The sequence below is a fragment of the Lepidochelys kempii genome, chromosome 5, assembly GCF_965140285.1.
Source record: "Lepidochelys kempii isolate rLepKem1 chromosome 5, rLepKem1.hap1, whole genome shotgun sequence".
NCBI lineage: Eukaryota > Metazoa > Chordata > Testudines > Cheloniidae > Lepidochelys > Lepidochelys kempii.
Genome location: NC_136384.1, coordinates 96,153,627 through 96,174,897, shown reverse-complemented (window position 1 = coordinate 96,174,897; position 21,271 = coordinate 96,153,627). Strand labels below are relative to the sequence as shown.

General features: G+C 38.4%; 1 protein-coding gene across 5 annotated transcripts in view; it reads right to left on the bottom strand.

Moving 5' to 3' along the window:
• The window catches only part of PRUNE2 (prune homolog 2 with BCH domain), a 186,042-nt gene that overhangs the window by 65,512 nt on the left and 99,259 nt on the right, over nucleotides 1-21,271 (bottom strand). For 4 of the 5 annotated variants that reach the window (XM_073345108.2, XM_073345110.2, XM_073345109.2 and 1 more), the window contains exons 1-2: nucleotides 1,638-3,355; nucleotides 325-1,159 (exon numbers count right to left, since the gene is read on the bottom strand). In XM_073345108.2, the coding sequence (XP_073201209.1) occupies nucleotides 325-1,159; nucleotides 1,638-3,261 (2,459 nt within the window). In that variant the 5' untranslated portion in view covers nucleotides 3,262-3,355. Of the gene's footprint in view, nucleotides 1-324; nucleotides 1,160-1,637; nucleotides 8,278-9,891; nucleotides 10,051-21,271 lie in introns of those variants that run through there. The other variant, XM_073345112.2, reaches the window with a different exon arrangement.

Genomic DNA, 21,271 nt, shown 5'->3' with positions numbered 1-21,271 from the left:
ATTTTATAGGGACAGTCCCGATTTTTGTTGCTAAAAGCTGCGTGGTGTAAACTGGGGTTGGAATTATGCCTGTGATGGAAAGGTTATCCTTGTGGTTCCTATAATCTCCTTCAAAATTATGAAACAATTTTAAATGGACCCACTTTGGGCTATCACTAACCTAGGCTCTGTTTGTTACAAAAGGAGAGAGAGAAATCCTGTAAGTACAACTAATACTTCATTTTGGAATGTTGTCACCTTTGCAGGATCCTCATCTATTTAAATAACACTGACTACCGTTTCCTAGAAGATTCTCAAAAACAGACTGTGTGGGCATTTCCTTACCCTGAAACTCGATTTAGTTCTCGTTCACTGTTGAGAAACTCTGTTTCCTCCTCCATTTCTTGTTCAGTTGCCATGCCATCTCCAGGATGCTGCTGTGAATGTACTTCCCATATACCATGACCGCCAACAACCTGCAATAAAAGAGCATCTGTCCTTACGATGCTTGAATTTTTGTCCTCCCTCGTCAGACTGTCTAAGGGAGAATATTTCTCTTGTTCAAATGATTTGTGAGGGATTTTTTTTAGCTGAACTCCAGATTGTTTGTCATGGATCAACTCCTGGTCTAAAACTGCTTCCAGTTCTTTGACAGAATGTCCAGACCCTAAGTCCATTGTTTCTGTCCTGCTTGAAATTTCTTCAGGTGATATATCACTGACTTCATTTTTGCCCAGCACTGTCCAACTGTGGTCTTGCGCAGGGCTTTCAGGGGATCTCTTTTCATCACCCAGTCTTTGAGGCAAAACAGAAGGACTTTTCTCTGCTAAATGAAAAGAATCCCATTCAGTAGTCAAAAAAGATTGGTCTTTACTTTCATTTATTATGGAAATTGACTGAAATGTATCTGAGGAGCCTGCTGAAAAGGCTTCATGAGACTCTGTTTGTTCAGCCACATTAGCTTCTTGAAATGCAAAATCACTTTCCTTTGTTTCAAGGATATCCTTCTTCACAGATCCATTTTCTTCAGTAGTAACAAGGATGTAATCCATCTCTAGTGCAGTCTGATCTTTGTTCACCTGTGTCCTCATATCTTCCTTACTCTCTGTACTTATCAGTTCAGGGCTCTCAGTGGAATTTCTTCCATTCCCCTCAGTATAGAGGGTGTCACTGGCAGCTTCTAAAATGCAAAACAAACAAAATTTCAGTTTCAGCAGTTAGCAATTATTGTTTTTCAAATGAGTCCTGTAAAATAAACCCATTTTTATTTGCCTTTGATAGCCTATGTCCTGTGTTAATTTATTCTTGCATTTTATATTATTATTATTATTTATTATTATTTTATTTTATTTAATATTGGGTAGTGCCAAGAGGCCAGTGAGGCTGGGGCCCTTTATGCCAGGCATTATACAAATATGCGGTAAATGACGCTCCCTCCTTCAAAGTTTCAGTTTTTGATCTAGCTACAATGAAGAGAATACAGGTCTTTCCAAGGTCCAGAGTTTCAGGAAGACACATGTATTCCAAATGCCACTCAGCTAAAGTCTCACCATGCAGCAGCTATACTGTATCTTACTGTTCAGTAGCAATACTCCTTCTCAGACATTTACTACTTTGTCCCATTAACTTATTTTATTAGACTGTGCATAATTTCTTACCATTGGGTGATCCTGTGACTCCACCTGCTGGTGAATGAGTATTACTTGTTTGTGCTTCATGTTCTAATCCTTTCACGATATCAGAGGATTCAGGCATCACTTCTGACTCTAATGGTAAAGATCCCAATGCCTGGTCTTCCTGGAGGCACTCTGCAAATGAGTCAAATGACTGATCTTTGGCAAGGCTGTCTTTGGTCTCTAAAAAGCTCATTTTATCTTTTTGAGGAGTAAGTGGAGATAATGGCATTTCCACCGAAACATTGCCAGAAAACTGCTGCTTTAATGAAATTTCCTTTCCTCTCTTTTTGCTGCCAGTGGCTTCTGTATTAAACGATACATCAGATGGAGAAGAGTACACCACTGGTGACTGTTCATTAGGTGATTCTTTAAACCAAGGATTATGGCTATCAGGCAAATGTTCAGGTTCTTTTACGACATCGTCAGCATGCTGACAAACTGCAGCATCTCTATCATTATCATCCAATGAGGTTTTTAAGAAGAGTGTTTGTTCGTCAGTTGCATCTCTTTCTACTGCTACATTGTGTTCACTGTTTAATATTGTCAGTTTGCTTACTTCATCTAATGACTGGCTGTTAGTGATTGATGTGTTGGAGCTATTTTCTATACCAGTCTCATTCCCATCAACACACATGTCTGATATTTCTAATTTATCGGAAGTCACTGCTGTATGGTCAATAGCTGGAATTTGGCCAGTTTCAGCTGAGACACTCATATCTTTTATGCTTTCTTCCGAATTATCAAGGGGAAAGAAATCAGTGGCAACTAAATGTCTCTGGGAGTGAACTACCTTGACAGAAGCTGCAAGAATATTATTTTCATAGTAAGCATCTTTAAGATGCAAGGAAGCCATTCCCAAATCTTCAGCAGAGGAGCCTGCTGAATCTATTGATTCAACAACTGGTTTCTTTTCTAAGTCAGATTTTTTTAAGATATTTTCCTTTCTGAATTCAGAAGCTTCATGAGCTTTAGGAGATATTAGCTGATCAACCTGTGTTCCATCATTATTTTCTGGACTATTTCGATCAGGATATGTCTCTACTTTGTGAGTTACTAATTGCTGTTTAACATCAAAGTCTGCTTCTTTGCTTATATTGGACACTGTGAGAACCAACTGACTAACTTCTCCAGCCTCAGCCAAAGCTTGAGTAGATTGTGAAGAAGCATGCTTAGCTTCATATTCATGGCAAACATCAGGCCTGTTTGAGGCCCGTGAACTACTGTCTTGGTCACAGTGACTTAATATATCAGGATTTTCACCCTCAGCTTTCAAAATGAAAAGCTGTTCAGCATCAGTCCACAAATCAGGATCAACTGAGAATAGCTGATTACTTTCCTGAGTCTTGTCCTGTAAAGTATATGGGGAACATGTAATCTGGCGAACTTCAGCTAACTCGTTCCATCTCAGGCTTGACTTTTCTATCAGTTTTTGGGATGAGTCATTTGCAATGAAAGCATTTTTGGGGGAGCTGCAGAATTCTGAAGTTCCACCGGTATTCCATTGTTCTTGAACAAATAGATCTTTATTTGAAGTTTTTATTTGAACGTCCACATTATCTCTTGAAAGATCAAGTATTAGGTTTGCCTGAGCGAATGTGTTTGGCATATCTGGTTGCCACTTTTCTGGAAAAGCATTTTTAGAAGTATCTTGATCTCCATCAACTGTGACAAAAGGCTGCTCTTTTAAATCCCTTTCTTTCTTAGCCAGTGCCAGTGGATCAGACAGTTTATGCTGTACAATATCTGGATCAATTTGACTCTTGTGAATATTCCTGGAATGCACTATACTTTCATATTTCTCTTCATTAAAGTACAGAGGGGGAGACTGATTTTCGTGGCTACCTAGATAAGCAGGATATGCAACTTTTAGTTCTTCACTTTGTACTGGTGCTCCCCAGGCATCAAGCTTAATGTTTGCCAATTGATTAATTTCTAAACCACCATCTGAATTAGAATATTGCCCCTCTACTGGCTTGTGTTTATGCGTTTCTGAATTCCACCATTCTGAATGGTCATCCGGAAATCCAAATGTTTCCACAGTGGACCTTTGATTTATTTCAGAATCAGCTTGCAATGATATATTCCATGATTCTGAATTCTTTGAAGAATATTCTTTATGTCCTGCTGCAGAAGATGGGGCAATATAGTAATCCATTGTACATGAATTCCAAACATGTGGATGGTGTGGATTTTCTTGGAAAGTATTCACTTGAAATTCTCCCTGACTTGTTTCCCAACCGTCTAAATATTCAAAAGCTTCACAGGTATCATTGTTAGTTGTGTTTAAGTGCATAATATCCTCTTCCTTTGATATATTCCAAGATTTTACATTTTCAGAGTTTTTATTTAAGATGGCCATCTGAACCTCTTTCTCCAGTTCCGTTTCAGCATCTAAACTGTCTTCAGAACTCACTACACTGGATTGTGCATAATAGTGTTCTTTAGTTTCAGAAACTTTATTCTCATTTGCTTGATAGTTGGAATCTATTTCTATCACTGCCTGAGGTGCCTCTGAATTTTTGGAATCCTCATTTGCTTCAGGACTTGATAAAGAAGATACTGTATCATCATCTACATGTGCATTCCAAAGATCTAAATTTTTAGGAACTTTGTGATCAATGCTCTCTTCAGATTCTTCCTGACTTTTATTCTCAAAGCCCCCCTTTTCAGGAGCTTTTTCTAATCCATCATTGGTGATATTCCAAATGACTTCACTTTCTCTATGACAGGTAGCTGGCATGCTCCCCCAAACATGCACATTTTCAGAGGCATCACTTATATCAGGACTTGTGGCACTGGACTGTGTATAATCATTTGTTGAACCACTCCATACATTATCCTCTTCACAATCACTTTCGATTTGTGTATCTCCTGGAAGGCTATTCATGGTGTTTGTCATTTCAGGAACCTCACTTGTCTCAGGACTTGTTCCAGGAGACTGTGTATCTTCACACATGTGTGAATTCCAAACACCTAGAATTTGGGGAAAATCATGATGAGATGTGATGTCAACATGTTCCTCATCTGGAAGTTTATTCCCAGATTCTAAACCTTCAGAAGCATCATTTCCCCCAGAATCCATTTCATGTGATAATGAATTATCCATCACAGATATATTTGTAATGCCAGGCACTTCAGCAGATTCAGAAGAGGGATTCACTTGAATTTTAGTCTGCAGAATCTCACTCATGAAAGGTGTTTCATGAGCATCACTTATCTCTGGACTGAGTTCAGAAAAACCTAATTCAAAACTGCAGATCTCTAAATTGCTAGGAACTTCCTCAGATAAACTCTCCTGAGCCCCTCTGAACACCTCTGGTGCTTCATTTATCAAAGGACTTGATGCAACTGATTGAGAGCTACTCTTCGCAGAGTCATTACAGCTATCTAGATTTTCAGGCACTGTAGGAGAATGATTTTCTTGGCCATCCTCACCTTTGTTATAACTTTCAGAGGCACTTTTCATCTCGGGACTTGTTGCACCCTCTGTAGCGGTACTTTCCTTATCAGTATTTCTAGGAAGTGACTGTGATATATTACTATGGCTGTAATTTTGGAGATTATAGAAATCTAAATGCCCAGAATGTCTTTCTTCCTCGTGACTTGTTGCAGAAGATTCTGCATTGTTCTGCAAAGTTCCTTTCCTCTGTTCCTGATTGGCAGGGTTAGACGGACAAGAAAAGGGCATATTTATTTCTGATTTCTCTGTTTCTAAAGCTTTGAAAATGTCACTGTTCCTTATTTTTTCTGGTGAGTTAGGAATTTCGGATGGTGGTGTACTTTCTTCTGAATCTGTTATACATGATAGTTTGGATAACACTGATGGTGACACTCTGTTATCTTGCATGGTTGTGTTCCAAACATTGCTAATGGTTAGCTGTCCACTCATCTCATCTATTCTTTTATATTCATCTATTCCTTGTTGAGAAGTACCAGAGATACCATTATTCTCCCATCCTGCTTGATGATTCTGCTGAAGGTGTACACTCCAGAGATTCAACTGTTGCTCTGAAAGCTGAGTTCTCAATTCTGAATCTTTATTAATGCTTTCTTGTACTTGCCCATTAACTGAAACCTCATTTTCTAAGTCACTTCCTTTCAAGTCCAAACCATTACCCATCTCTGAAGTGCTTGTAGATGACTGTGTATCCTCAAGGATGACCCTGTTCCATATTTCTACATTTTTTTCAGCTGCAGTTGGTCTGGTATTCAGTCCACCATGTGGCTGAGATAAGTGGTTGACTGTTTGATTATACACCTGCATGACTCCAGTGTCCTCAGAACTAGAATTACTTTCACTGATATTCTCATCACCTGAAAAATACTTAGCAGCTATTTGTTCTGAATTCCGTGAAACTGTACAAGTGTTTGGAAGAGCAGTAATTTCAGAATTTTCTGCTTTTAACTGACTGACATTATTAGGAGACACATTCCACATTTCTGTGTTTCCTGAGCTTAGAAAAGGCATGCTTCTAATGGATGGTTGTGGTAATGATTCCTTATCTGTTTCCGCCAATATTTTAGGTTCATCTGAATTTGAGTTAATCACTTCATCGAAAATTGTTTCTCTGTCAAAATGCTTGTCCTCATTTTCCCTTTCGTCCCCTATATATGTAGGTGATATGTATGAATCAGATGTTGAATAATTGGTATCTGGTGGAGAAACAACTAAATCTTCACCGGCATTTGATGAGCTAAAGTCTGAGCATCTATATGACAAGACAGAATCTTCCCATGGAACCAGAGTTTCTAGTACTTCTTTCTCTATGTCTTTTTCATACAGATCCCAGACATCCATATTTTCAAATTGTTTTGGTCTATATTTAGTGTCACCTAATACATTTTGATTTTCTATGGCTAGATTAGAATTGTTCTGCACATTATCAAAACTGGACTTTGTATTTGCAAAAGTGCTGTATTCTTCCACTGGATAAGCCCTCCCTTTGTTCCAGGCTTCTGAAGCTACTTCATTGTTCAGGTTTTCAGACTCATTTTCTGCAGTGTTTTCTGAAGAATATGATAGATTAGTTTTGGACATGGCCCAGGCTTCACGACTCCTCACAGAAGTTTGATCAGTGTCCAGTTTCAGCATACTCCATACATTTTCTGATGGCTTAGCGCCGTCTTCTTGATCAAACTCTGTCCAAACATCGTAAGATTCTGCATCGAGTTGTCCACTTTCACCTACAGTGTTACACCATGGAGCTGATATCACTGGGGTCAGCTGACTGGACTTCCACAAATTAGTAAATGCTTCCCTGTGTTGTTTTGTCTCCGCTAAAGGTGCACTTTGCCCGTGTGAGTGTTCAGTGGTTTTCTTCTGCAGCTCTAAGCTATGTTTATCTCGGACAGGGTTAAACTGATTCTCCCACAGACCTGTTCTTGAGTATTCCGTCTGCCTTGGCTGTTTTTGCAGAAATACAGAATCTGAGGCTCTTCTATCAAAGTGCTCCTGAAGTAATGGGCTTGCTTTACAATCTTTCCATGAATCAGGGCTTTGAAATACAGATTCCTGTTCACTTGAACTCCACGCATCAGCATTTTTAGAATCTAATTCAAAACCATCCCACCAGCTTCCATACCTAGCACGTGACTGAGAATAGCTTGCACTATCTATTTCATTAATTTTTTTAATTACATCTTGTGGAAAAAACAAAGGTGGTCCATTATCTAATGGTGAGCTTTCTACAAGACTGTTCATAGGAGTTGGGGGAATTCTTGTTTCAACATTTTTCAACACCTCAGGTGAAGAAGAATCATCTTCCACTAAATCTGTCAAACTTGAAGTTTTTTCAGACAAATCTCCAGGATTTTCTTGCCTAAATTCATCATCAAATTCTACTAAACTGTCTTCTTCATTTGTAGTCATTAGTAAATTGGATGAATAATTAGCCATGTCATTTTCTGATAGATTTGTCTCATCAAATTCTTTCTGCACAATAGGTGGTTGTCCTTCTGATGAATCACTATTCAGGAAGAAGTCATCTGCTGGGGAATAATCAACAGAACGAGAAGAAGATTCAGATCGAATTGTAACCATAGGTGCTAGATCAAAACTGAAAAAATCAAAGTTATCACTGTTGTTTCTAGACTGAGGTTGTTGTTCTTCTGGTATTGCTCCTTCAGGAATGGGGCTATAGGAATCAAAACCTGGAAGGAGACTGTGATGAGCACCTTCTGCAACTGGACTATCATCACTGAGAAAAACTGAGCTCTCCTTGGAAGACCGGCTGCTTCTAATGGTAGCCAATCCACTGTCTGGACTCACAAGGTCTATATTAACATCAACATGGGCTTGGATAGATCCATTGAGATCTTGAGGATTTTCTATAAAATTGACAGAACTGGGCTGTGGTTCTATGTCAGAACCATATAGCTCCATGATACCAGAAGATCCCTGTGAAAGTGGAGCACTCCCAGCAACAGCTTCAGTAGAAGACGTTCTGCTGTTTGGTACCATTTCTGGCTGTCTTCTGTTAATAACTTCTTTAATTATTAGAAAAATTTGATCACCAGTCACCAAAGTATTGTCTTGGTGATAAACGAGGAATTGGTCACATCCGCATTCTAAAGGATCCAGCTCCAGGCAAGGATTCTGACATTCTTCTAATTCACAGCAAATCTGTTGGAAAATACAGTGGTTTCAAAAAGTCATTGTAAGGACAGTTACAAATGTATACTAATAGTATTATTGCCTACCTATTCTTGTCAGTTGATTTCTCAGCTATCTTGCTTTACCTATCTTTTTAATGAACTTTGAACACATTAATCCTCTTAAACTTAAGAAGATCATTGCATAACATTTATTATTTAATTAACAAATATTTACTTGAAATGCTATAATTTGACTTTTCAAATTAATTCTTCACTCCTAAAATAAACTCAGATTTTTGTTTGCTATTCTAGGAAAGCTGACTAAAATCTGTAAAAGGTGAAAAAGAAACTGAATGCTCCCAGAAAGTGTTAAAGAAATGCATTTCTACACCAAAGGGGGAAGTACTTATTTAGGCCACTGTCCTGCAATCAGATCCATGTCTGTGAGCTCTTGGGACTGTACAAAGTCTCCTCAAAGTCAAGTGGGCTCCACCCTGTTACAAGGCTCTGCCCGCCCATGCAGATCCAGTTGAAGGATTAGCACCTCAGTGTGCACTGAATTTAAAATAATTTAAAAACAGGTCTAGAATACTAAAAATAATTTTTCTTTAATAGTAACAACTGTATGGTGCCCAAAGATCTAGTGAAATATTTATACTATTCATGAAATAAAATCAAAACCTTGAATCAGAACTCTTTCACATTTTGAATAGGTAGCAGGAGTCTGATTTTAAATTCCTGGATCTCAACCAACACCAATAGTCCAGCTTACAGGTTGGAACCAAAACTAGAAACTTGTTTCTTCCATTTCTGGTTTGGATGTGGCCAAAATTACCTTCTGAGATTTTCACCTAAGATGAAGAAAATCTTACAAGATGCTCAGAGTGGAGCTCAGAAGCACTTCCTCCATTTTTGTCCAAAATTTCATGAAAATAGCTGGCAACTTTTGTTGCTGTTAAAACCCAAACTCAAATCAGAATCCTGAACTTTACCTTATATCTAATCCAAATCTAAACATGAAAACAGTCCCTTTGGTTTTCCTCTCGTTTATATTGTATATGTGTTCACAACCCAGATCGCCATTGAGTAGGCCACAATGAAACACACAATCAAGTCAAATCAACACAAAAATGTTATGAACATTTTTTAATGAAAAGTCATCTGTATATCCCCCGTCTCTTTCTTTTGACCACTGGATCTTGCTGCATGACTGCTCTGGAACACTGTCAAATATGGTAGTGCTTTGTTATGCAATACATAAATAATGCAAGAGATAAAGTGGGTGAGGTAATATCTTTTATTTGACCAACTTTTGCTGGAAGAAGGAACAAGCTCAGATCTGGGAAAGAGCTCTGTGAAGCTTAAAAACATCTTTCTCCCTTCTTCCATAAACAGAAGGTGGTCACCCACTTTAACTCTCTCATATTCTGGGCCCAACATAGCTTCAGCAATACTGCAAACATAAACAATGCAGTCATTCCACATCCATGACAATAAAGTGTTGTAGCACCCACACCATCACATGTTAAATGGTTATTCAGTGTTTTAATTTAATTTTAACCCATTTAATTATACAATAACTATTTTCAAGCATACTCAGTTCAGGAAGGACAATGTTTCATTCTTTCTTTATAGTACTTACTTGATTGCATAGCTCTAAGTTTTCTGAATACACCACTATCTGTCGCTTAGCCTGCTCATCCTCTGCTAAATAGTTGGCCAAAATCACAAGAACATCAAAACCATATTTATCTATAAATGCTTTCAGGTCACCAGTGATATTCCTGTGAAATATGCAATCCTGAAATATAACAGAAAATTATATAGTAAAGGATTTGATAGCTTATTCTTAGAACTCGTCATCAAAGATATATCAGTTTCCACAAAACTTTTATTAAGAAGCTCCTGGGGTGAGAGACAGACACTCTATACCTAGATGGTTAGGGAACTGACCTGGGATGTGGGACATCCGCTGTTCTTTCTGATTTAGAACTGAATTTTTCATCCTACAGCACTCAAAATCAACCATAACAGAGACTTGACCCTGAACCTCTCACATTCCAGATCAGTGCACACATGCACAAGTCCTTTTTTGTGTAAATATTTGAGAGAGTTTGGTTTTGTTCTGCATTGGAATGAAAAGAAATTCTGAAACCTTGAAAGTTTTCATAAAATGGAATTGTCATCCTCCGGGCAACTGTACTTATTTCCCTTGCTCTTTAGAGCTCAATGTTTGGGCAAGCCATCAACCATGTTAAAGTACAAGTCAGTGTGGTAGCATGGGTATAACTGAGAGCAGAAGCATATCCTAATTGTTATAACAATTATCACCAGCCTTACTAAAGTCAGACAACAGCTGTGATTTCAAGAACCATCCTCACAGCACAATTAAAAGACATGTTACTTTTCATAATTTTTATTCACCGTGTGCAGTATATCTACCCTCTTAGAAGCTTGCAAGTATTCTTGCCTTACCTGTTAGTCTGATTTGTTATTGTAGGGTTGCTTATGAGCAATGGGCTGCTGCAATGCCCAGAATAGAAACATTTGCTTTAGAAAAATGTATATATAAAGGATTTATGATTTTGTCATAATGTTATATTTAAAATAACTATGCTAACAGAATGTTATTAAGGTTGCAAAGTCAAACACTGAAAAATTAGGAAAAGCCACATTTAAGTTGCTTGTGCAACTTTAATTTTGTCCCTTGTTCATCTGCATTATGATATACCCTTTAATTATATTATCACATACTATTTTATTCACAGAATTCCTGCCTCATTCAGCACCTAATCCAATGCTCTTTGAAGTCATGCAATGCTTTCCAAAATAGTGACAGGCTGTAATCTCCAGCAATAGAGATATGTTAGCTGGTTCTATAAGAAAAAGATGTGAGACAATGTAGTTTTAAAATTTGTACACAAGAGTGGCTATCATAATTCACTGAACAACAAATACACATAATTATGAAGAAAATTGCACCAAATACTGTTGGGCTAGATTCTCATTTACTTAAGGCCCCTCTAAACCACTCTGACACTGGAAATGGGCTTTAAAGTAGGTCTAAATATACAAAAGTACACTACAAAATTATGTCGACCTAATTTATGGCACCGTACAGACACTGCAGTAATTAAATCGCGTTTGCATGTCCACACTACCCTTCTTGTGTCAGCGGTGCGTGTCGTAACCAGGGTATTTGCACTGATTTAGTTGCCTTATGCCAACCTAACTCTGTAGTGTAAACCAGGCCTTAGATTTTCCAACCTAAACCAGGTGTATCACTTTTAAGTGTTGGTAACAGAAACACATGCAGTACCTATGATCTCTGTCTGTCTTTCTGTAGTTCTCAGTTCTGACAGCCACCCAGTGAAATAATGAGCAAAGTCTGAGAAAACATTTGTATTCTTCCCTTGTGCTTGTGCTATTTGTATTTGAGATAATGTATTGTTGTCTCCTAGCGAAGCACAATGTCATATGCTGTGATGGTTCTTCTGTTGCTGCCAAGCTATGCTCTCCCTGAATAAACAGTAGTTCATCATCAGTACAGCACAACTGTATATACAGGTTGGCATTTTATTCCCCACTCCCAATTCCCCAACCCCCAACTGACTTCTACCTGATAAACTGCTGTTTTGGTTACATGTATACAAATACAATTTATTAATCTGCTCAAACATGTCCAAAAATGTGTTTCATCTTCCCTTAAGTTAAAATTAAAACAAAAAAACTTTTTGTCAACTGTTTATAAAGTAAAAATATTGTTTTTCTACATTAAAGATGCATGTCCATCTTGCTTGGACATGTGGTATGTATTTCTGTGGTATGTAACAATGAGATTCAATGAGTGTTAGGATTGCTACACAATGAACACTGAGTGTTAGAACAATGAGTGTTACTAGGATTGCTGCACAAACTGATGGTAGCATCTTATTGTTGGACATCCGTATCAGGTTCCGATAGACTTACATCACAAGTAGTGCACAATGGCAAAAAGTTGTGAGAGACTGTGATGAAATGGTCTGAATTCCAAAATAAACACATTGCACATCTATTATCCTTTCAGAGGGCCAACTTGGCAGATGTGCTGAAAAAGCCACAAGTGCACCTACGGGGGGGAGCATGGCTTTCTGCCATCTTTTTGCTCCCTGGGGCAGCCAGGGGCCACTGCAGTCTCTAGTGTAACTTAGAGCAGCCTCAAGACCACATAAGTCACATGGGTTCATAAAAATCTCCTAGAGGATTTTATGCTGTCTATGATTGCAGTCAGGCATCCTATGACAAGGGGCAGCTGGAAGGAGCTGACAAAGAGCTGGTTACATAGACTCAAAATAATCTAAGGATTCTCCCACAGCAGGGACTTTTCAGTTTATAGTACCTCCCGCCCCACACCTTCCCGCCTTTACACTACTGGAGCAGCATAAAGGGGACTTAACATGGGCCAGAATCTGGCCTGCAGCATGTTTTCTGGCCATACAAAGTAACATTAATTAATGTTAATTAGGGCACTAAATTATGTTTCAATCCTGGACCTCATATTAACACTCCTTTTTAGTTTTTATATTGGATTTTTCTCACAGCAGTTGTAAAGGAGTTATTAAACATTCTTTAGACAATAAAATGATCCAGTTTTTAACAAGAAGCTAAACAAAGATGGATTTGATTGTCAGAATTCCTATCTCCATTGGAGCAGCAAGAGTAGACAGCAGAATTGTCAACAGGCTTTAAACTGAACCACTTTACTACAAACAGTGAATGGTCAATATTATACATGTCATTACAGATGCTCTGACCAAAACTGGCCAGGTGCTATACGTTAGATTCATGCTCTGAAGTCTGGAGTAGAGCATTCCTTGTTGACAGTGTCACCAGAATGCCAAGGATTGAAAGAAGCATGAAGATGAACTATAAAGATACTATCCCTAGACATTTTCCCTCTCCAGTTCAGGGATGAGCAACACTAGGAGGTCAGTATGCCCACCATTTGCTCTCAACCTCTTGTGCAGATAAAGAGAGGATTGCATCAGCTGACTGGGATTCTTTCCGTCTTTCCAGTCACGATTTAGGAATATCAATATGGCAACTTTAATGATTTTAAATGGCACTAAATAAGTTTTAAAATACAAAATTATCTTGATTCAGAAAATAATAGTCTAGTAAGATTTTTTTTTCTCAGCACAGGAGAGGTTGTGGGGAGTTGAGTGCAACCAGACAGCTGGATTCAGCTCCTTGATTCCTGGGATACGTTTTGGCCCTGTTGCAACTTATTGTTATTATTATTTATTTGCATTACCATATGACTAGGAGCCATAGTCATGCACCAGGACCTCATTGTGCTAGGCACTGTACAAACACAGAGCAAAAGACAGCCTCAGTCCCAAAGAGCTTACAATCTAAGTATAAAACAAGAGACAACAGGTGAATACAGACAAACAGATGGGGGAGTACAAAGATACAATGAGACAATATTGGCCAGCATGAGAGTCTGTGATCTAAGCACAACAGAGGCCTACCCATTGTCAAATTGTTTGTAGACATCAGTGAAACTGATTTAAATTAAATGAATGGATTTATATCAGTGAGACTGAGGACAGAATTTGGCCAAAGGGTATCAGACTGAACACAAGCTTCCAAGGTGAGGAGCATCTATGGGAGGACTGTAGTAAGGCTGTGTGAATAGCCTGAACCTAGGTCTGGGAACCATGGCACAATTCTAATTGAAGTGAACCCCAATCCCCTCTTGATTTCAAACGGGTTCTGCATTCTATGCAAACTGCTCACACGGCCCTCATATAAACACAAATATTCTAACTGAAACCTTTATGATTTATGCTAGCCAATTTCCATTATTATGTTTAAAAGATTCAGTATTAATAAATTACGGAAATGTTGACAGGCAAATGATTTATGAGAACATAAAATGCATAAATTATAGATGTGATTTATTCACTTTTTGTCATTCACTCTATAACTGGTAAACAAAGATGTTTCTCCATTTTTACCACAAATTGGTTTTCTATTTATTTTCATCAGGCATCCATGGAACTTGTGGGATTTAATATTTAGGGCCTGATTCTCATTTACACTAAATCCTCTTTGCACCTACCTGGCAGTGTAAAGGAGGTCTTAAAGTGCATATAAATTACAATTTTTTTGCCTCAGTACACTCCTATTCTGAATTCTACCATCCCAACACAGTCTGAAACTAAAATGGTCAATCACAAAAGACATTAATTCCATCTGAAAGGAAGACTAAAAGTTGTGAAATTGTTACTGCAAGGGAGCAGCAAAAATGGAAATGGAAATACTCATCTTTCCAACTTCAAAGGGGTTTTTACTAAATGGATCTAGCTAATTACTTTGCCCCCAGAGCTTTTTTGTATCTGGTTCTGTTAGGGTTCTGTGCTATAATGAACTTATATTTCTTCAACTTTCATATATTGTATGATATGGGGGTAGCCAGTCTGGCAATTTTGGGAAGTCTGACTGTACCATTTATGAATTCTGGTTCCTATTATAAAATTGCTGTAGGCATATACCTCCCAGACCAGAGACAATAGCTCATAGTTAAGGATTATCAGTACCTGAGTAGGCGTTCCTTGGGGAGAACGAAAGAGGAACTGACTCCTAGGGCAGTGCTTTTCAAGCTATCTGATGTGGGGGACAGGCATTTTTTTTCCAATGTGCGTGCAGACCGGCAGCTGATGGCTCACGGACCTGCACCGGTCCGTGGACCACCACTTTGAGTAGCACTGTCCTAGGGAGTAACCAATTCTCCTTCAACAGGTAGTTGGGCACTCAAAGTGTGGAATCTTACCAAGGGCAGAACAAAGATACCAAGGTGATGATACTACCTTGTAAAAATGGCTCACAGGAGTAAGACTTAGGGAAACGCACAGGAATTTTGGGAAAGAGGATGATCTGACTAAGCTCAGGGAAGGCAAGCTTGTGGGAGAAGGTTCCATGTTTCAGAATCCAAGCAGTGCACTAAAGCAGAAGGACCCTGGATGACTATCCATTACTCTGGCCCAACCCCAAAGAATGCTCTCGAAGAGTGGTGAGGAAACGGAGGTAGGGGAACACATGTTGGGTTTATTACTTTTATGTAGGTGTGTGTATTTCTCATGCTATTAAAGAAAGAGCAATAGGGTTTTAGAAACTTGTGCAGTGTCTGTGTGTGTGTTAAGTGTTACACCTACCAAATGATCTCTTTAAAAGATAAACCAGAAGGTGCTCATCTTCTAGTGGAGTTATAGGAGACAGTGTGTAGTTGTTTAAATAATGGAAGAACCTGAGGGGTCAGCACTGGTTTCCAGGGCTGGCCAAGGAACCATGTGGTCACAGCTCCCAAGAGAGGCTGCCATATAGAATATCTGTACCCCAAGAGTGTGCCCAGAGTCCCTAAGACAGCAGGAGTGCCTGGATTTTGTTCAGACTGTGGAGGCTTAACACACATGGCATCCAATGACTGGATCCTCTCACAGCAATCTGGTGAGTGGCCGAGAGGTGGCGCTTGGTGGAGCTGTGACAGCCAGGGATTCTTATCTTGGGACAAGTCAGAAATAGTGGCTTATTTTATATGCCTTCCTTTCATTCCATTCTCCATGATCTTCTGGAAGATATCAGGAGGAAATGTCTTTGAGTTGTGGCTGTGTTGTCTAGGGCTTCCCTGGATGTTTGTGTGTGTGTGTGACTGCATAGTCTAAGGGGCAGATTTTCAAAGGCACAAAGAGGAGCTAGGTGCCCAACTCCCACTGAAAGTCAACTAGAGTTAAGTACCTAACATGTTTTGGCACTTTTGAAAATCTCACCTTGTGTGTCTAACTCCCCATTGAGAATATTCCTCCAAGTCCTCCAAGTATCCAGTGATGGTGAACATGAAGAGCTGGAGGACACAATCCAGAGAATAAAGCTAATAAGGTATTTGGGGATGTGTCGTGGACTGAGTGAATATTTCCTAAGAGTATATAGATTGTCTCTTAGTATTTTCCCAGGTCAGCCTTCATATCACATTTTGCTGTTCAGAAGTTGGCTTTGACAAAGGCGATGAAGTTGGCTTTTTATATTGAAACCACCAGTGCAATATTCTGGTTCAATTCAGACAGCAGCATAGCATCTCTCCCTACCACAGCAGTATACAGGAATGCGGAACAGCCAGCTCTGTAGTTAAAATTTTGAATTGCACCCAGGGTGGACTGGCAGCCAGTGTATAGAGCAGAGAAGTAATATGCTCACTTCTGACTGCCCCTCTGATGTGGTAAGCAGCCACAGTCTGTACTAGTTGAAGCTTTCATGGGGGCTTAGGTAGTGGACTACAGTAGTTTAGCCTGGAGATGATGAAGACCTAGAAAACTCAGACAAAGTCTGCATCGGAGAGGAAAGGACACAATATCTGAGACAGCTGAGATGATAATAGGAAAAAGAATTCCTGGCTACTGCTGCTATCCAGAAATCCGAGAACACTGATGGATACAACAAGAACCTGAAATTGAAAACCCACTGAGACAAAAGGGTAGGAACACCTAGTAAATAGTGAACAGTCATAACCTCATTCATGTCCTCAGAGTACTTTCCCCAGCCACCAGTGTCACTCCCATCTCACCAAATAAAGAATCCCTCGCAAAATAAACCTGCACCCCTCATTCCAGTAGATTCCACGGTGATTGCGGCAAGACAAAGAGATTCCTGCCTCATGAAGAAAATTTGTCACGTAAAAGCCAAATACGACTAGTACTCTGTATGGTAGCTCAGCATGATGCAGTTCTCTTATTTCTGAGTCAGAGGGCTTCAAGTTCAAATACCAGCTGAGGAACCCAGCCATGCTCCCTCGAATATTACCCAAGTATGTCTCTGAGATGCTGTGCTGCTGATAGTGTCATTCTTCAGAGGAGACATAAAACCAATGTCTCCTTATTCACTCTGTTGTCAGGAAGATTTACACCATATGGCCAACAAAATGACAACATCGCTCACATTAGTATTACCAGACAGTAGCTAACATTATTTCAAATATTTAAGAAAGGCTGCTCGCTGGTACATAAAACTTTCTAAAGTTTCCTGTATAATGCTGGTATATCAATAATGATATATGTTTGATATAAAGTGCTTTTGAATAGTCATTTCAGTGAAGTGTGTCCACAAAGTAGCTAAAACATGTTGTGCTCTGAGATAGATTTCTGTAATTATTCCAGCTAACATAAAAATATAGGCTTCATTTGTGACAAGCAAGATAAATATCCTCTTAAAAAAAAGATTTTCTACTACTCATCATCATAAGAGTCAGGTTCTTCCAAATGGCAGAGTATCACAAAACTTAGACAATTCATGGGAGATTGGAACTACGGAACCTTTAAGAACAAACTTTCTATAGCTGTGTAAATAAACATCAGTAGAATACTGCATTTATTACAAATGTTAACTGGGAATATATTATTTCCTGCAGAAATGGAAGACTACCAATGATTTCACAAACTTAACTGCCAATTCAAAATTCATTATAAACACTGTAAAAATAAATATGCTCATGGAGTTAAAGAAATAGCATAATAAGAAATACAATAAGGGCACAATGAAACAATGGGGAAGGTCAATTACCTATTACTTTTTGGTAAGATTTTTTTACTTTAGTATTTTAGCTCTTGTTGGTTTAAAAATTGTTTGCACAAGCACTCTGTAGCTGTAAAGCACTATGTATATATTTTACTAGTTTTCATGCTGTCCTTTATTTACTCTTGTAACAAAGGCAAAACTATTGTAAACAGGTACAGTATAATTTTAAATAAGTGTCCCAAACTATGTGGCATAGTGATCAGCTCTTTGCAAGAAAAGCCAATATCTTTGCGTTCCTACAACAAACTCCAAACCATTTCCTTCAAAGTGTGAGTTGTGAGTAATATCAGGTTGTATACATAATGTATATAAGAAGGCTCATATTAATATAACATGATGAAATGATGTAAATAACCAAACCAAACGGTAAAATTTAAAGGAGAATATTTTGTTTTATTTTCCAGGTCATTTAGTCAATGTAATTTAGAATGTATTCCCCAAAGTAAATTGGAGTTTACGAAAATCTGAATAATTTTGAAGCATTTCTAGGCTTGACAAATTCAATAACTGTGTGTCTTTATTTTAACTTACAGAAAGTGGATTACATATGTTTAATAGTACTGGTAAAAATTAAACTATTTTTCTCTGTGCAAGGTAATGTTTCAGCAGTTATAGGAATATTGTCTATTTAACAGTGGTCATGTTTGCAAACCTGAACAATTTTACTTGACAAGAAACCTCTGAACAACACTTAAAAGTGAATTGTAATTTCTCCCTCTCTAGTAACACTTTCTGATTTATGACATCCAACAGTCACTTATCCAAGTGATCACTGTAAATGTACATTACACACACTTCTGAGTCTTCTGAGCTAACTGTGTCAATATTAACCTGACCATATTAAGAACAAACTGTCTCTTTTGTTCTCCACACTTCTCACATGGAGAGCACAATATGGCTTTTGTCAGAGGTGCTCCATCATTTTGGCTCAAGGAAACTGCCAGTACAGTTTGGGATTCGTTATTCATGGGCAGATATCCTGATGGGTCTAATGAAGCCTTTCTGCTGACAACTCATTTGCTAAAAATACCCAACCATCACAAAGTAAAAGTGAAGAATATAATTGTGTCTCTATTAAAATTTTCTTAATAAAAGCAACTATTTCTAACCATAATGATTCACAAGTTGAGACGTGCTTTATCTCATTAGACCTTCTTTGTATTTCATGGTCACTACTTCTGCTTTCCTGTTTCTTTCTGTGTGCTCCAGAAAACTTTACGACATACTTAAATTGCAATATAATAGGGTAAACACCAATGTTATCGCACACATGCAGAGCTAACAGTCTGTGTGCCATTTGTTGTAAATCCAGACTAATTACTGGAAGCCCCCTCCTGAAAACAGACACAATCCACTTTTATACAAGTTTTCAGGTAAGGTCAAGAAATTGAAAAAAAATTATAGCGAAATCACATAGATATTTATTAGAATAGATCTAAAGCACATAAATGCATTTATTGTTCTAGCCCTCTTTGGTATCCACCACTGGTGGATCTGCTTAATACAAAATCCTGTGCTCTCCATGAGAGAGGTTTATGTTCATCTGGCACATGTACCAATCTACCTATATGCAATTTTGCTGTTACTACCACTAATATCCAAGCACCATGTATATGAATAAAGGTAATATCAATCTGTCCCAAAAAGGACCTAAATTCTCCACTCCTCTTTTTATAGCTGCTGTTCTAAACTTCCAGGAAAAGGTCAAGTGAAAGTGCTAAAGCAAAGAACAGAAAGAGAGGTGGTATCTGAGAGAGCTGCTTCTGTTCTGTTCTATTCTATTCTATATAAGTTCCTATACCACACTCTTTACTACAGAATCTGAGCACCTTGTACCTTGAGCTTAGCCAATTAAGGAATTTAAACATTAGGTCCCATATCCTGAAGTAGAGTTTGAATTGGATACAGAACAGTTAAAAAGCACAAAGCCCTGGTGTCTCTGCTGGACATTAATTGTAAGGATAAATTCTTGCTCTTCCTATTCAGAGCTGTGTTGCAAGAATAAAGTGGATTGGTGATAGTTGCGTGGTTCAGCAAGAATCATCCTGCCTATGCAAGGCAGAATAATTGTTCAGAGACGCACAGGGGAAATGAGACAATGGAAGTAAACCAAGAATTCAAGTATAACCAATGGAATTATCACATTGTGTTCAATGGAGGTGTGGCTGAACAGTTTCACTGATGCATTACATTCTCCACATCGGACACACATTTCCTGTTTGTTCACACAGAGTATAATAATCCATGCTTTTTGAAGGAATAATCCAAGATAAATAGCCTTTATCCACTGTTGATAACATTTCAGATGAGTACGGATTAAAACTCTGGTTTGTCTATTGCAATTTGTCTTTTTAACAAAACTTTGTAACTAATTTAAAATTCCTGTGCTTTATATGCATGTAGCACAAGCCGAGATGGGGTTCTGGGAGTGCGTAAACTGAAAAGTCTCAAAATTCTGAAAAAAAAGTTATACAGGTAAACAACCAAATCTCATTTATATCAACCAGCATTTTCAAAGCTGCCTGGGGCAGCCAGCATATTTTGGCCATATTTTGAGTTTGGTAATAGGAGTATGGCCTTTCCGTATGTTAGAAGAAAATAAGAACTGTTATATTGGTTCAGGCAATTGATCCATCCAGTGGAACACCCTGCCTTCAGCAGTGGCCCATGCCTAACACTTCAGAAGTGACTCATCCTCCACCATAATAGACTTACGTAAACTGTGTGTTTTTGTCCATAGGTAAGAAGGAATCCTTCTGTTATGGGTAGGCAACATATACCCTAGACTAGAACATTGATTGATTACTCTTTTCAGAGTCTTAAAGCCCAATTCTTGAAACATTACAGTACAGAAAGTTCACTAATAGGAGTAGTTTCATAGCTTCTTGTGAGAAACTTTGTTAAAGACTTTTTGAAAGTCTACACAAATTAACTTAACATGCTCAAAGAATTTTGGTAGAGTGGAGACTCAGAAGCAGAAATAATTGGTTAACTCCTATTGTTACTGCATGAGAGATAAGAAATGATTAAGAGAGACAAGGTGGGTGAGGTTATATATTTTACTGGATCAACTTCTGTTGGTGGAATGGACAATCTTTCGGCCTTCACAGAACTCTTCCTCAGGATTGGGAAAGGTAACCAGAATGTTACCCTAGACGTGAGGAAAAACTCTGTGAAGGCCAAAAGCTTGTCCCTTCCATTACCTCACCCACCTTGTCTCTCTCAGATCCTGGGACCTACACTGTTACAACAACACTACAAACAAGAAATGATTACTCGATCTTATATTAAATAAACAGCAACTGACATTTGTCAGTGGTGTACAGACTGAGATGGTGTGCACTGGTATAACATGATGGCACTTACTAACTGGCATCATTAAGTCCAGCAGAGGCAAAGTTGGGTACAAGTTC